At 37.9% G+C, this 17,318-nt stretch overlaps 1 protein-coding gene across 1 annotated transcript; it reads left to right on the forward strand.

The window, feature by feature from the left end:
* Positions 1-4,814: 4,814 nt before the first annotated feature.
* On the forward strand, positions 4,815-10,467 carry anp32e (acidic (leucine-rich) nuclear phosphoprotein 32 family, member E). Its single transcript, XM_081375902.1, has 7 exons — positions 4,815-5,033; positions 7,313-7,462; positions 7,892-8,014; positions 8,178-8,340; positions 8,460-8,590; positions 8,664-8,712; positions 8,802-10,467. Exons 1-7 carry the CDS (start codon positions 4,980-4,982, stop codon positions 8,882-8,884), a joined length of 753 nt encoding a protein of 250 aa, XP_081232028.1. The 5' UTR covers positions 4,815-4,979; the 3' UTR covers positions 8,885-10,467.
* The last annotated feature ends 6,851 nt before the right edge of the window (positions 10,468-17,318 follow it).

Genomic DNA, 17,318 nt, shown 5'->3' on the forward strand with positions numbered 1-17,318 from the left:
GTCTTATACTATGGTACGCCACACTACAAGGTACTGGTAGGCCAATTTATGATACAAAAAGTATCAAACTACATTGAAGCTACTTATATGACAATCATTTTTTAAATAACTATCCAATTATATAATTAATAATTTAATCAAAACTCTTTAATATTCTGGCACAAATCAATGTGGGTAGTTTTTTTAATGAATCAATTAATGAATGAACCATCCCAATTAAACTGAACTGATTTTATTAACTATAGAAACTAATACAAAAAAACAAAAAAAAATAATATACTTCTTCATTTATATAACTGCATATAGGCATAGTGATGGAGTAAATATTCTGCTTTATAAATTTTACTAAAATGCCATGATGAGACTTAAATTGGTTTATCTTTATGGAAATGTCTGAATAAACTGATTCAATAGAATGAATCTGTCTTTCCAAAACTATATGAGAGAGCGGACCATTAAGGATGAACCGATTCGTTAAAATGAATCAGACTTTCAAGCAGCGAGTGATCCGAAAGTGTTTGATTACCTCAGCTCACTCACCATTCAAGTTATATATTATGTATCACAAGTTATAAAGTATGTAAACAACAATGTTGCATTTGGTTGCTCTGTACCGCAAATCGTTGGAAAAAGCTTCTTGTCACCAGTAAAGCTATACTGTTTTGAAAGAATTTCAATAACTGAAAAATGTAGTTTAGTTAGTTTAACCCTAGTCTCAGGCTTTCGGACCGATGGCTGAACAACTGATGGATAAGGCACACTGAACTGGCAATTCTACAGGATGTCTGGGATATGTGTGTGTGTCGCGTTCTGTAATGGTCCGCCTGGAAACAAAGATGCTATGACGTCAAACCCCCTCATGGAAAAAGAATGCTGTTGTATTTACAACAGTGACAATGAGCAATTATCAGGATCAAATAAATGCAGGATTTGCAAAAGTATGTGAAGTGTGTAAAGTTTGTGACATTGACACTTTAAAGGGATACTTCACCGATTAGCATTGAGCTTTGTATCTGTAGAAACCTGTTATTTTCGAATGACCGTGCTTTCCTCCCTCATGTCCCCCTGAGATGAGAGATTTCTGTATTGTGTGTCGGAAAAAAACTAAAATGACGCAAAATCATCATAGTGTCATCGGAGGCTTTTCTGTCCAGAGGCGAGAGACTCCAGCCAGTAGGAGGAGCTCGTCCCGCATGTCTTCAACCCGCCCATAGGGGGATCTTACGATAAAACACTGTCTTTTCAGTTTCGAGTCGACTAGTAGCCTAGCTGTATCATTTCTTCCGACACTGCCCTCTGTAACCGGGAGGCGTGGCTTGGGAGTGTCCTCGTAGGGCAGCAAAGCAAGTGCACTGGGAGTTGTTGTCTTTCATCCACATGAGCCAAAAATACATTTTCTGGCTTTTCTCAGTCTAGAAGGCACCAACTTCTCAAATAATTTCACATTTCAACTACATAAATGACCCAATTTAAATACACATTCATCTTTCCAGCGGTGAAGTATCCCTTTAAAATACGTCCAAGAGTTTCACACTCCGGTCTGTTATTGTCACCCTAAACATGACACAGAACAAAACTAACTGTGATTGGTTTAGTTTACAAATTACAGACTGTGTCAGGCATTACCATTGTCCTATCCTTTCAAGTTATATTCATAAACTCCCTCGACACAGTGAACAAAGAGAGTGTGTCACTCCCTGACACACTCGCAAACACACCCTCACACGCCTTTACATGTTATACTGTAACACTGCAGGGTGTGATATACTGAAGATATGCACAAATAAACCCTTTGTTAATGCAGTGTTTTAGAAACTGGCTCCAGTGCAGATTTGTGTGATCAATATGTTCATTCACAAAGCTTCAAAGTCTTAAACAACCACATGAAATAAGTCTTCCTCTTTGGCTGTAGCATATGATGAATGAACAGTGTTGGATCCAACAACTCACAAAAATATCACTGACTTGCTTTCATGTCTGAAAATAACTTAATAATGTGTCATCTTGTTTACGAATACAAAACAGTAATGCTAACAGCCGTTTTGAATCAGTTTCTGTTTTCATTATAAGTGCCCTTTTTGTCACTTTTTTAATTTCTGCTTGTGATTTACACAGCGTTGTCCTAAAAAGACAGCATTTTCCCAGGATTTGGTATCCATATCCCAAACCGCTATAGCCTTAATCCCACAAACCCACGCACACTTGACCTTGTTCATGTGGGCTGGCAGTTACACCTGGATCCAATTAAATGTCTCTCACATTCCTCTTGTTATTCCTAACCAAGGCCAGAACTTCATACTATTGTGTTTTGCTCGCTTTATTAGGGAAACTCTGTTCAAGTGCCGTAATGGAGTTCAAGTATTCAGGACTAATTCTACAGCTTACTACACCATTTACAAACTCTATAAGAGTGCACAATACATTTAGAGCAGAATGTTTTGAGGAAATGTATTTTTCCACAAAATTACAACATAGAACTCTTAAAATCTGAGAAATATCTCAAATCACAAAATAATTATTTGAATGATCACCATACAAGTAGAGGTGAAATGTATCACTATAAATACAAACTTATAAAAAGGCTTTAAAACTACTAGCTGAGCATAAAAGTATATGTATATTGTGTGAGTTCTCCATTTGAATGACTGACTAATTGCTCTAAATAGTCCTCACACTTATAGCCTAAAACGTCTGTCTTGAGCCTCTTGGGTCTGTCTTTTGTGCTTGGCGGTGTATTTGTCTCAATCACTCCTGTATTAAACACTTGTTTGGGATTCCCAAGGCAGTCTCTCTGCCGTTGGCCCATTGTGGTTTTTTTTGCATGAGAATACACTAGTGTGTGTCTCCCATTATCCTTGCCTGAACGTGAAACCCTGTCCCCCATCTGTCGACCCCCCCAGCGGGCCACCATGCAGCCGGAGGACAAAAGGCTGCAGGAAACATTGAGAAGACGTGACAATGGCCCTCAATCAAGGTCAAGCAAGAGAAGTCCCAGGGTTCAAGCATAATGAATATTACCAGTCATTAGGCTAGTTAACTCGGTCCGATACAAGTCAGTCTTACACCTGCTCAATTTCTTACAAAAGTTGAAGCGCTTGTTTGTCTGTTTACATGTTAAAATGGGATGAATGGTTTTAAGTGTGCATTCCAAACATGTTAGCCTAATAGTTTGTGTATGAGTAAAATGTCTGTGTAAAGCTCTAGTGCCCCATCTAGCGACAGCTTCCTATAAGGCCACAAGGTACACAAGCAGTCTTAACCAGTCCGAACTGGTTTCAACCATGTCCTTTCACTGTCTGCCATCTAGAGGGTTTTTATGGCATCGTTGTTCAACATTTACTTGTCAAGTTGTGTCCAAAATAATGTAAATGATCAAGACATCTTATACCCCTTCTCCACCTTGCTAGAGCATTTCCTGTTTCCTGCCTGTTGTCAACATCTAAATACTGGGCGTTATCTATATGTTTGCAAACAAAAACAACAACAAAGGGATATTGTAATTAAAAGATATTATAGCATGGATGTAATCCCAGGGATTTGTTGGTGAGGGTCGGGATTGTTGAATCTGATTTGTATTGAAAAGCAAATCTAAAATTATTTATATATAGTTTATCTGCTGTGTAAAAATATAATTCTGGGAAAGAAAAACTGCAAAAATTGTAAAAATGCCCATGGTATTCAATTTTCAATAAAATTCATATTTTATATATTATAAAAATGCAGTGTTTATAAAGTATACAGTTATAAAAATATACCCTTGTATAGGTAAAAAGTGTCCCTTTTTACCTATACAAGGGTATATTTTTATAACTATGATAATGCAATTATCTTATAAATTAATTAATAAAATTAAAAGCTAATTTCTCATACTGTTTGAGATATGCTCGTAGCTCTTTTGACAGACGAACAAACAAATAGGTTGTGTGTTCAAATTTTTTTTTTTTTTTTTTTTACAAAAGATTATTCAGTTCTTCTCTGGCAGCCTAGATAAATCAGCTTAGGAGATCAGTTGTGGTGTCCATTCCACTTCAGGGTCAGTGTGCCATGTACTGCCCGTGCCCTAGTGGTCACCTTGGGGTATTGCACTAATGCACATTGCTGAAAGCGTTCATTTTACATCAGGGCTTATTTCCGTCTAATAGGTGGGGACTATTGTTTTTCGGCTATTTTAAAATAAAGACATTTTTGAAGCAACTCTGCAATTTTAAATGAAGTTATAACAAGAATCTAACAGTCAGCTTGTACTCTACGACCTAATGGCCCTTTATGGCTTGCCGGCTTCTCTGGTGAAGCGATCAGCACCACGTTACATGGGACAGATGGCGTGGCGTGCGTGCAGCCTTCAAGCCACCATGACTGTCTGGGTTTATGGTCAGCCATTTTGTTAGAATTATTGTATGGAAGACGCTCAAAGTATTATGAGTGCATTTGTGCTGAAAGGAAAAACACTTTTTGTTTGTAAGTGAGGGGGAAAATATCACTTATTTTCTTTCTATAATATGTTAGTGTTCACTTTAGGCTCTTTAAAATACACAATTCTAACCTGGTCTCCAAATTGATTTCGAATTACTGGAGTATTAAAGCACACGGACATCGCTTCCAGGCGCCAATGAGAACAAAGAATGGGCGGATTAACAGTTTGAAAGCTTCATACTGACGTTCTGACCGTCCCGTCTAAAATTTACTGCGCGCGTATTTCCAACCAATCAGGTGAGTCTACAAAGACCGATTATGTTGATAAGCATGATCCGTTTGAGCGACAGGCTGGTCCACCACTCACGGGTTTGAAAATAACAACGAACCAATCAGGGCGCAGTGAGGGCGGGGTCTCAGAAAGGGGGTTGGGTGCGAGGTATCATGGAGGATCAGTTAGAGAACGGCAGCCATTGAAGATAGCCGAGCCGTAGGTCCGCGCTCAGGAGTTTCTGACAATTTTTTTTCTTTAAACGGTCTAACCCAGTGCAGCAATCACCAACAAAATGGAGATGAAGAAGAGGATCAGTTTAGAGCTGAGGAACAGAACTCCAGCGGAGGTGAGCGCTTTAGTTATTTATTTTTCCACGGAAACAAGAAATGATGTTAGTTGGCAACCTGTCCATCCTGCACTTACGGATAGTCAGTAGACTCCGCTGAATGGCAGCACGGCTGTTATACCACATGGGCAATTACATGGATGCGATTGAGATATTTAGGCATGGATGAACGCATCACAGAATGCACATTTTAGACCTATAACAAGATTATTTCAGAAAAGTAGTCAAATATAATCGTTATTTGAGCGCGTAAAACTCATGTGAACTCGTTCTCCTTCGCCATTGCATTAGACTTGTCGATGTGGGCGTCCCAAATAGTACCTCAAAATAATATGCTTACATTTTTAAGACCATTTTTTATGTAATGTTTCAGAAACGATGTTTATTACTCAACAAGTGAAGTCCAATTCGGTTACGACGTTATTATAGTCCTCGATACGATAATGTTATCGCTTCCAGCGGGAAACAGTACGTTAGAAATTGAAACAAAACGTCAGTGTTGTGAGAGGAATCAATAGCCCAACCGGCCATTAATGCAAAATACTAACCAAAACATCACGCGAATAAATCTGCTCGCATAAAAAGTTTATTGTAGGCAAGCTTCACGGATGCCTACCTCACTATGGCTTCTCTAACCTAGGAAAACAGTTTCGTCTTCCAAAGACGGACATCTTACTCGCCAACTCTTCGATATTTGACATTCAGTGGCATTTGCCTTCGGTGTTCCTCCTAAGACTCTCAAAGCCATTATGTTCAGAGTTTGAGAGCACAAGCACATATCGGAGCGAATGTCAGGTCAAACTGCATAATTAAGCGTTCATGGCTTCTGCAGCGCCTCGCTGTGTGTGTGGCGAGGATGGTGTGTGTGAAATGCTGCTCGAGACTCCGTGTTGACGGGCGGGGAGTGGAAGTCATTTTGTTGCATCAATAGTTGAGACGATGTTTTGTGGCTTTGACTCCGTTTTTATTAATCGGAGTTGAGCGATTTCTGATTCACACAACGCCTACGTGGTGTTTAGAAAGGATCTGGCGTGTAAACCAGAAATATTCGCTCGACCGTTACGAACCGTTTGAAAAAACAAGTTGCCATTTTCCTCAATGGTTACGTTAATGGCGTATTTATGTAACCTCCGATAACATTATTCAATACCGAAGTTAAGCAACACGAATTCGGCTTTACGAAGCCGTTTGGGTTATCCGTCACCGTTTTATTAATTGAAGGAATGTGGCAGATGGTGAAGGGGCGAGCCCCCCTTCCTCTCCTCCGATTTTAGTAGATTATTGTAGTAGGCTTGCCTGAACCGAAGTAGAGGAGCACGCTCCTTTTAAATGAGGGATCCTTTACACGAGCTTGAGTTAATGCTTTGACGTGTATAAATCATACATGGCTTTTAACTCGGGTGTATCTCTTGCGTCACCAGCAAAATATTACCACCTCGCGCATAATCGCGACCATTCTGAAAATCTACTTGTGAGAGACTGAAAGTAATTCAGCTCAAATCCTGAGCGATGAATGGGTAAACATTATCAAGTACACATCACGTGGTGAAAAATGTAGTATTTTTCCATAAGGACAAGTTATTGAATATTTAAATAGTAGGGCTGCAGCCTGGAGTGCGTGCCTGCGTTTACATTTCGATGTGTTATAAGAACATGGGCACGTTACTCAAAGACCATAAACCTTTTTATTTAAAATATTTATTATAAAAAAATAAAGTTTCGAAACTTGTTTATTTGTCTCTTTAGTTCACTTTTTTGGGTTTGTGCGGCAAATATTCAGTCGGTACCAAGTTTTAAGTTTCACTCTTGTTTAGGCAGATAAACATACATTCTCACGATACCCTTAAAGATGATGTACTAGGTCATGAAATTAAGACAATTATTTTGAATTCCCCAAAAAGTGTAAATGCAGTGGAGTTATTGGGGTATTGTTTGTTTCTAAAATCCGAACTAGCAACACTGGTTCAACCAATGGCGCGAGTTTGGGGGCGGGACTTTGTTTGTTCAACCAATAGCAAGGGGGTAGTGTTTAAAAACCTGTTAGAAAACACTCATTGTTTTTGCTTCACCTTTTAATCTTTATATTTAATCTTAGTATTTAATGAGTTAAACCAACATTAGAAAAGTCTTAAATTAGGGAATTAAATTACATATCCATTAGCATTACTTGTAATATAAGCAGTTATTGAATGTTGCATTGTGGTAATTCGTGGCAATAGTATGAAATAAACAATTTCTTTGCTCACCAAGGGCCTTTATTATGTTCATCCCTCCTGCAGGTAGCAGAGCTGGTGGTGGATAACTGCCGCACGAGTGACGGTGAGATTGAAGGCCTGACAGATGAGTTTAAGGAGCTGGAGTTCCTCAGCATGGTCAACGTGGGTCTCACCTCCCTGGCCAAACTACCCTCACTGCCAAAACTGAGGAAGGTCAGTCAAGAGATTAAGCTTTAATTTCAGAAATTCTCTTAACAAGAAGATCTGTTGTGTTTCAAGTTCTAACCATGCAGAAAACCGATACCGTAACACAGTTTACATATTAATGTAGACACGTTGTATTATTAAAGTGTGCAAAAATGAATGGAGAATGCCTAATGGAAACTTAAGTAGTGTGATGTGGCAAAATATTAATGTTTAACACATTGCATGATTACAATGGTAAATCGGTCTTACAAACACATAATTGGATCTATACATTACTAAGTACTTGTGTAATTACACTAACAAACAGCGGCTTCTCAGTACATTGTGTTTTTTTGCTTTTTGTGAATTTTTAAAGCTTGTTTTTTTTTGCCAAGATGTTTATTTATCTCTTAACTTTCCAGTTAATTTCATTTTAAGGGCAATTCTCTTTTACAGTTGGAGCTGAGTGATAATAATATCACGGGTGCACTGGAGACGCTTGCAGAGAAATGCGCCAACCTGACTTACTTAAACTTGAGTGGTAACAAGATCAAAGAGCTCAGCACACTGGAGGCCCTGGTAAAAACACTGATGCATTTACACCATAGTTCTCAATTAATATTATATAAATATATTTTGGAGATGATATCATCAGCCCTTCAGCTAATGTACAGTCAATTTTAAACGCAAGTTAGAGGCCATTCAACCTTGTTTGATGTCTGACATGCTTCTCAACCCTCAGCAAAACCTAAAGAACCTGAAGAGTTTGGACCTGTTCAACTGTGAGATCACCACGTTGGAGGACTACAGGGAAAGCATCTTTGAGCTTCTTCCTCAGGTCACATACCTGGACGGCTTTGACGCAGAAGACAATGAAGCTCCAGACTCTGAGGCTGACGATGATGGTGAGAACCAAGAGTTTGAATCTCTTTTAATTGCAGATTATTATGCTCATCCTCCAATGGACGCATAAAGTTGTAAAAGCATGCAACATCAAGTCATTAATTCTTGTTCTATTATGCAGATGATGATGAGGATGGCGAGGAAGGAGCAGGGCATCTTGGGGAGTACGAGGAAGAGGAGGAGGAGGAAGAGGAGGAAGGCTCCGAGGGTGGAGAAGTTGGGCTGTCCTATCTAATGAAAGAGGACATCCAGGTGATGTAGCTTCTACCGGTTTTTAACATTCGCAACTCGACCTCGTAATAACAATGGATTCCTTCTGTAACAGGATGAGGAAGATGATGATGATTATGTAGAAGAGGAAGAGGAAGGAGAGGGTAAGCATTAATTATGCCACCAGACATCTTAAAATTGTCGCTTTTGTGTTGAACTGTTCTCTAACGACTGACGTGTGTATTCTGTGTAGAAGAGGAGGCCGGAGTTCGAGGAGAGAAACGAAAGAGGGCTGCAGAAGATGAGGGCGAAGATGACGACGAAGACGACGACTAACCCTTTGTTTGACTTCTTGGAAACAACATCCAAGCTGTAGATCAACCCTGAAAAAGACCGTGATCTTGCAGATTGTTTTTCTCTTTGTAAACCATAGATAAATCACTGTAGAGGCTAAGTGTTTCCTTTTATAAATGCATTATATATTACACTATATAAAAAGGGGTTTATTGACAATTCATTTATAGCCATTCCAAGTTAATTCCCAACACGTAAATCGGGGTGTGAGGTTTGCGATTTTCCCGAGGTTTCCCGATTGCAAATATGTTGTTGGACGGCCCGTTCGAGACAGCTAGGCTTTCATCACTGAGAGGTGACGGCAAATCCGCAAACTCCAGCTCCCCAAGACCTCTGTGAGGAGGCAGAGTGTTTTCTGCTCCTCATCTACCTCTCCAGGTCTCATTCTCAGCCCACCACAAAGCAGCAAGCCAATCATCTCCAACCGTCAACTCCTTTGTTCTTGGATCAACCAATCGCTGCCAAGGATCTTGTCACACTCTTTATATGGGATGGTCTCCACTTTATTAAGCTTTTCTGGTAGATCAGGCTCATTTAGGCAGACCAGATATGTGATCTGATGAATTTTAAAGTGTGATGTATGTAAATGTAATGTAAATTGAGCAAAGATCGGGAGTCGAGCTGTAGATTGGCAAATTGAATTTGTTTTAATCTCCAAGTAGTTTTTTAATAAAGAGTTCAATTATGTGAGCAGTTTGCCCTTTCTCACGTTTTATGCAGAAGTCACCTATTTTTGACATCTTAGACGTTAAAATCAAGATTTGTTCCTTTTTTAAGAGAAACGCCATTGCTGGAAATTTCTCATGTTCAGGTTTAACAGCTTTGTTGGATTAAACAGTACCCTTGAGTACCTTTCTACCTTTGTCTTGCTGTGGAAACAGGTTAGTTTCTACCTTTTGTTGAGGTATTTTACAGAGTAATACCTTTTAATCTAATGTTCGTATGGCAATATGTATATAGTATCTGTTTCAACAGGTTTTATTTTCCTTTTCTTTTTTAATTACTCTGTTTGGTCAGTTGTTTTAATACAAATCACGTCAGAGGACTTGCATACACAGGTAACCTGTTTAAATTTCAAGTACTTGGTTGTTGTGAGAGTGTTGTATTTGGGGTTTTATGTGCTATAAACCTCTCTAAAAGGATTTTAGTTGTTGGATCATGATGTTTTGTTTTAATGGGTTTAGGTTTTTTCTGTGTCTTGTTTTTTTTTTTAGTTTTTAAGTTTGCAAGCTCCTTTGTCCAATTATGAGCTCCTCTTGAGTTAGTTGTAATGAATGAGTGACTTGTCCTTTTGATTATTAAAATGGCATAACTCCATGGGATGTTATGCTCAAAAATAGACCCTTTGTCTGCTAAAGATTTCTGTAATTTGATTACAAAATTTTGGATTTTCTCAAACTGAGAGCCATCTGGAAGCCTCATGCACAGGTGAGGAACCACTGTTTTTAATGATAAAACAAATGTGTCCTGGTAAAAATGGTAGTAATGTTTCAATCAAAATTTAGAAAAACCCTTGAATGCAACCTGGTGTAAGTTTGATGTGGGAAAATAAAGGAAAAACCTTTTACCATAATGTTCTTGTGGTTTAGAAAATGTTTCAATTTTGTGTTCTTCAAAAAGAAAAAAAAAATACCAGCAATGTAGACCGTCAAATAAATAGAAGGACTTTTAATATAATTACACAAATCCCAGCTCAAGTGTAACTTGTTGACTTCATTTAGCTTGAGGCATGTGAGCTCCACAAGAAACAGCCTGCGAACTTTAATTTTATACTACACTGCCATCTGCAAAGCCTTGTACTTAGACCATTTATCATTTATAAGTTACACAAACTTTAAGCAGCAGAGCATAGAGGAAAGGGGTGTGTCATGTGATCAACAGACAGAGTTACCAAGAGCATCATCAATTAATCAGGAGTGAAGCGTTCACCGTCCAGCCAATAGAAAAACACCTGTCTCACTGGAAGGGTGGAGTCACTGTGATCCTCATTAATTATTCATATATTTGATAAGTTAGTGTGTTGCATTATTAGAAATATTAAAATGATACTGAACAATACTACAGGAACATCAAAGCATTTACATGACATGCAACTTACAATATATAATATGTTAACTTAATAATATGTTAATTTAAATTCACATAATCAATAGCAGTAAATGCAATGATCTTCTATTTTACTGGCTACTGAGAAAAAATAAATATTACCATTTCATTTGAGATCAGAATGTAACATGAACTTTCATACCTATCAGCATGGATAATATCACATATCAAACTTCTACAACATTATTTCATAAAAAAGAAAGAAAGAAAGATGTTAAGTTTAAAACACCCAAGTGCAAGTTGACACACACCTATTTGTATTTTTTGTTGGTTTTGGTTTCATTAATTGTATTATTATGTGTCATAATTGTGAATAGCTTTTTTAATGTAATGTTGACAACTTGCTCAACATAATATGATGTTCAATGACATCCAAACTTGTTTCTTATCCTCTCACTGTAACATGGCCTTTAGACCACTTGAGGGAGCTAATTTACTAGTAATGCGTATTTTATTTTAGGCACAAAATCATCCACACATTACGATCACAATCCCAATAGCTCAGGAGAAGCTTCAACCATGTTAATAAATTCCTGTGAACAGTTCAAGACAATAGATAAAGCAAAGGAAAAGTCAGTTCACAACATCTTTGCATTTTAGTAATTTCATGTGCAACCCATATTCATGTTTCATGACTGTATGCAGAGTCTGTTTGTGATGCAGTCTATTTATAGATGAAAAGAGTATTTCAACACACAGAATGCTTCAGCTGTGCCCATGTACATTACAGCTTAGATGAAACTACACACACACACACACACACACACACACACACACACACACACACACACACACACTAAAGCTCATCCATGTACAGACTGCCTCAACCCCCACAGCATCTGATGAGCCGCAGCCGTCCAATCAGAGATCCCGAGCCTCTATAAGCCTTATATGAAGTCAATGCCGTGAATGACCAAGATTGGATGAGCAGTTATGATGAGTAGCCTTTTAGCTTTTGTTATGACACATCTTCATTTCCCCCAGGCGGAGCTTATATTATATTATATTACATTAACAATGCTTTATATGTGCCTTACATCAGATTCAGATAAATAATAAAACCACAAAATCCCTAAGAGGCCTGAGGTAAGTGAATGAAAAGACGAATTATGTGTAAACACACTACATGCTCAACAAACAGACATTTGAATCGCTCTAATCTGTACTTTGAGAAGTATAGCCTACATTTATGGGAAAACCGCTGTAATCTGAGGCAGAGTTTTCATTTGTAAAATTTGTTTTTGCATACATAGAAAAAAAAACAGTTAAAGGGATAGTTCACCCAAAAATGAATTTACTCACCCTCATGTTGTGCCAAACCTGAATGAGCTGTTGAACACAAAAGAAGATATTTTAAAGAATGTTGGTAACCAGACAGTTATAGAAATGGTGAACTGATCCGGACTTTAAAGCTGACGTAATAATCAAACTCGCTCACCAAAAGCGAGTTGATCAGGGTTGATCTACAGCCTGGATATTGTTTCCAAGAAGTCATACAAATTAGTCGTCGTCTTCATCGTCTTTTTTAGTTTTAGATTTTAGTGTTTTAATGTAAACGCACGCTAGACGGACGTCTTTAACCGTTGCGCTCGCGTCTTTTGCAGCGTCTCACGTAAGACACGGCACTTTAAAAACCAAAATAAAAGTTAAAGACCTGCTTCTGTGTGAATGGCCCCTTATAAAGTCTGATTCTTTTGTGACTTTAATGGCTCGGTTAATAAACGGTCCTCGCTCTCATGTGCAGTGTTATGAAATCTGATTCATTCTAGTGAATCGGTTCATGCTAAAAGGTCCTTTCTTTTACATTTAAAATATGATTTTTTAAAGTGAATCGTGCGAATGAAGAGATTAAAGAAAATCATTTGATATTTTTGTATATCGACATTTTGAGAAGTACATGTATGGCGTATTTTGAGTGTAATTTGAGGCAGACTTTGCGATGAACAACCAGGAAGCATATTCATTAACATATGATCACTAATTTAGGGTCTTTACAAAGCTATAATCATCAGTACAGAGCACTTGATGAATTAATCATGAGAGGGCACACACAGCACCAGCTGCTTTGAACCCAGGATTCAAGTGATCGGGACAGAAGCACAACCTGCAATTATGGCTGAATCTCCTTTTCTTTTATCTGGTAAAGGTTGAGAGATGTGTTTAAAGAGAAAGTGAATTATTAAAGAGGATGTACAGCACAAACGTACGGTTCATTAACGCAAAATAAGACACTGAAATTTTAAATTGCATGTTAAACAAACTATTGTATGTCAAGGGATATCTAGACCAGTATCCTGACAAGAGTAACTCAAGAGTTGATTGTCCGAGTGTGTACATGTGGCGTGGCTCATCCTTTAAATATGCAAAGCCCAGCATCTCTCTAAAAGCTCTCTGTTGTCATGTTATTTTTATAAGTGTCCATGTGCACTGTGCACTGGTCTGAAAGAAACGACACATTAGGTTTGGGCCTTTGCTCTCCCAGAGCGCTATATAGAGTGTTTGTGTTTTATCATGTGGTATTAGTAAAACTGCATGTATTTTTAGCTCGGTTGCTAACATCCGCACAATACTCGCACTGGGGAAAATCCTCTCTCAAAAGGAGGAAGCAATGTTATTGTTGAAAGGTGGAAACAGATATGCAATTTGGAACTGGAAATAAAACCGGTGTCCAAGACGTATATATTTATAGCAGACTGATGATCTGCTAGGCGTTATTAGCGCATGCCTGTGCTGGAGAATGTATTCATGTGACATTAGTCATAGTATTTAAATCACTTTGTGAACAGCAGTGTTGGGGAGTAACTGACTAAAGATTGCAATGCTTTTACTAGTGTGACTGTGACATTAGTTCAGTTATATTAAATAAAAGTTGCGGAGTAACACGACCAAACTCTGTCATTGTTTTTTAAAATTACAATGAAAAGGAAGTATAGCAACAGATTATCAACAAACAAAGAAATGTAGGTCAAGGACTTGGTTCTATAATCTGCTGTTGATTGGATTTTGAGAAGAAAACACCTCTTTACCGTCTTCACCAACATGCAACAAATGCTTTGTTTAACAAAGGGGTGGGGTTTCAGCAGACGTAATGATTGGAGAAGTCCTGCAAACAGTTCTCACCTAAACTGTGCTCTTTTTCTCACATTCGTATCCTGAAAAACCTGATTCATTCTAGTGACTCGGTTCATCCTAAACGGTCCTCTCTTTCATATCTTATAGTGAATTGGTTCATTCGGACAGTTGATGTAAATGAACGATATTGAAGAAAAATGCGATAGCCTATGTGATAACAAATAATGCGAAATTCGATATGCGATACGATAATGCTAAAGTGTGTAAAATAAACTTAAATTATCTTAAAAATATATGATATAACCTACATACGGGTTTCACATTCTTTTTGTGACAAGAAAACATCCCTACAACTTCTGAAAGTGAACCGCAGTGTTTTACTGAAGCATAAGAAGTGTTATTTTAACATCAGTGTAAACCACAGGGTTCAGGTTATCCTACATTAGGGTTATTTAACAACAGAAACTGAATTATCAAATGTAAGAATAAACACTGCTTAGTTTTCACTGTATGAATTAAATACAGTATATACTGATTCTTATTAAAGCTACAAAAGTTATTCAGCCAAGAGCAGTGAGTGATTTTCTCTGTCTTTTGAGAATGACCCCAGTTATTGCAAGCTGTTGCGATATGCATATCGCGATATATACATTTGCGATATTTCGATAATTTCGATATATTGTGCAGCCCTAACATACTTTTTTTTAAAGTCCCTGTGCAATGCTTTCGACGCGGTTATGTCAGTCGAGGTACGGAGGTCCTAAAGGGACATGGATGAAGCAAAAAAATAATAAATTAGGTGATTTTTAGTTTTAGAATTTTTTCAATGCTTTTACGTTCTCTCACAGAAGTTTTGTGTTCCACTGAGAAACTTTGCGTTCGCTCGCAAAATGTTTGCATTCCCTTGGGAAACTTTGCGTTATTCTACTTATTCGACTAAACCTAACTATCAGTCTACTAATACTCTAATGAGAGGTAACATGTAGTTGCAAATTTATGAGAGTTAGTTGGCATAGTTGCTAAGTTACTTATAAGGTCTAAAGTGGACTATCAAAATAATGATATAAATTATCTTTGTTTTTGCAATACAAAATACGACTATAATACAATGTCAATTTTTTTTTGTTTATAAAACACACTGCCACTTAATGATTGTAGTTTAACTACGTCAAATTAATGCTTCTAGCTTACCTATCTACAGGATCGAAGTATCCATCTTAATTTTAATCAATTTGTAACTTGCTTTCGGTGTCATCAATTATTTTTAGCTGTACAAACCAGTGCGTTATGCTGCTTGATATTGTAAACTGGTGTTTCATATCATATTATTTTTATGCATTGTTGTGATCAAAAACACACTGGTTGGAGCGCAAACTGTTTTTCCATTTACTGCACTGCTATTCTTCAAGATACTTATCTGTAGCAGCTAATGAATCAGAAGTAAATAACTTACTTCCACTTTGGAAAATAAGGTGGATACTAGGAATGCACTGAAATTTTGGCTACCGAAAATCTTCAGTCGAAAATAAAGCATAGCGTCACATTAGTCAAGCTCGCATCAGCTGACTCTGAGCTGATCCACGTCTACCTATAGGAATACGACGCCTATCACTGTATACATATATAAGCTCCTTCACTATTATCAGCAGCTATTGCGTTTCTCAGGAGCGAATTACCCTCCTCCCTCCCCAGCTCCTCCTGTCGTCAGTCAGGATTTGGCATTCTGGTTCCCCTTGAATCAGAATAAATTCTCAAATCATGTTGTACTTTAAAAATCTTGAATTAATGATATCTGCAATACATTCATATTGGTTCTGTTCTGTTTACCCTAAGGGGGGTTATCGCTGCTCTCCCTGATCTTATCCATGCTAGGCGGCGCAGGAGTTCTAGCCCAGAACAGAACCATCAGTCAATCCAGACTGTATGCTAATTGCCAGACACTGCCAATCCAGACTGTATGCTAATTGTCAATCGTATTCAACAATAGTGGTCCTTACAGAACAGCTATTTTCGGTTTCTGTGGGCCTAAATCAGTGACCGAAACAGACGTTTGAGTAATGCTAGTGGATACCAAGCACTGCCACTGATAAAACACTATTTTGAGAATGACAATGTAGCCTCCAACATTTGGGTTTGTCCTTTAGTGCACTGTTATATTGATACCAAAATATGTAAATTAACCTAAAGTCATCAGTGCCACATTAATGATTTGATTAATTGAGCAAACATCATACCTATTAAACAACTGCACAAGGTACATACAGTGCATACACACCATATGACTCCCACGCCGTGATGTGTTGTGTCTGATCTATTTGTGAATATAGGTCACATTTAATAGCCATTCTTTCTAAGCCTTTCTCCAATGCAGAAATACAATTTTAGGGAGAGCACGGCTATACCGTTTAGCTTCAGGCTTCAAACCCAAGAATGACTTCTCTGGGATGTCTCTGTTAATCTATTTGAATCAGTAGAAGCACAGCAAAAACAGATGCTGCAAGGCTAATGAGTCACACAGCAACAGTCCTACGCTCTCATTGGCCCAGATGAATCGGTTGCCTCAGTGTGAATCAGGTGTTGCCGATCATCCGCTCGAGTTCAAGCCCTGCATACAGAATAACCCTTCAGGATGCTTCTGCGAGAATGTTAGCATTAGCCCAATAAAAAATAAATGTGAAAGCAAAGTGGTCCTTCAAATGTATACCCGTCCTACATGTCATGTTGGATGCTTTTTTTTTTTTTGTGAGGAAATGTAGTGCTGATCCTCACAGGCCCTAGAGCTTATTAAGGATGGTGAGAAGTGAGAAACAGAGGGGAGTGGGATATAAATCATTTATTCTAGTCATGCCACAGAATCAGCACATGCATTAGAAAATGTGTTTCTTAAGTAGTTATCCTCAATTAGATTTGCCAGTTCATTGTTGTGAGGCAAAAATTTGCATTGCTTTATATGATAAAATTCATATTGTGCAATAAAAACACAGAAGTGTGCAAAAGAAATATATTGCACTATTAAGCTAAGAAAACAACATGTCAGGGTTATTTCAAACATTAGCTTCCCTGTATAATAAAAATAAATTTGCATTCGCCATGCCACAGATCTTGATGATAAGATTTTGAAGCTCCACACAAAGAACTGGATTCATCATGGATTGGAACTGGGCCAAGAGGATGACTCAGTTTTGTATCATACCCTAAAGTGTGTCAGTAATGTTTCACATGAGTACACTAGGAATAA

The sequence above is a fragment of the Scardinius erythrophthalmus genome, assembly GCF_964197995.2.
Source record: "Scardinius erythrophthalmus genome assembly, chromosome: 10".
In the NCBI taxonomy this organism is placed as follows: Eukaryota; Metazoa; Chordata; class Actinopteri; order Cypriniformes; family Leuciscidae; genus Scardinius; species Scardinius erythrophthalmus.

Excerpts from the sequence above, each read along its gene's own strand:
- anp32e (XM_081375902.1), top strand. The coding sequence starts at position 4,980 with ATGGAGATGAAGAAGAGGATCAGTTTAGAGCTGAGGAACAGAACTCCA. Across the intron at positions 5,034-7,312 it reads GGAACAGAACTCCAGCGGAG|GTAGCAGAGCTGGTGGTGGA; the intron begins GTGAGCGCTTTA and ends TCCCTCCTGCAG. Across the intron at positions 8,591-8,663 it reads TAATGAAAGAGGACATCCAG|GATGAGGAAGATGATGATGA; the intron begins GTGATGTAGCTT and ends CTTCTGTAACAG.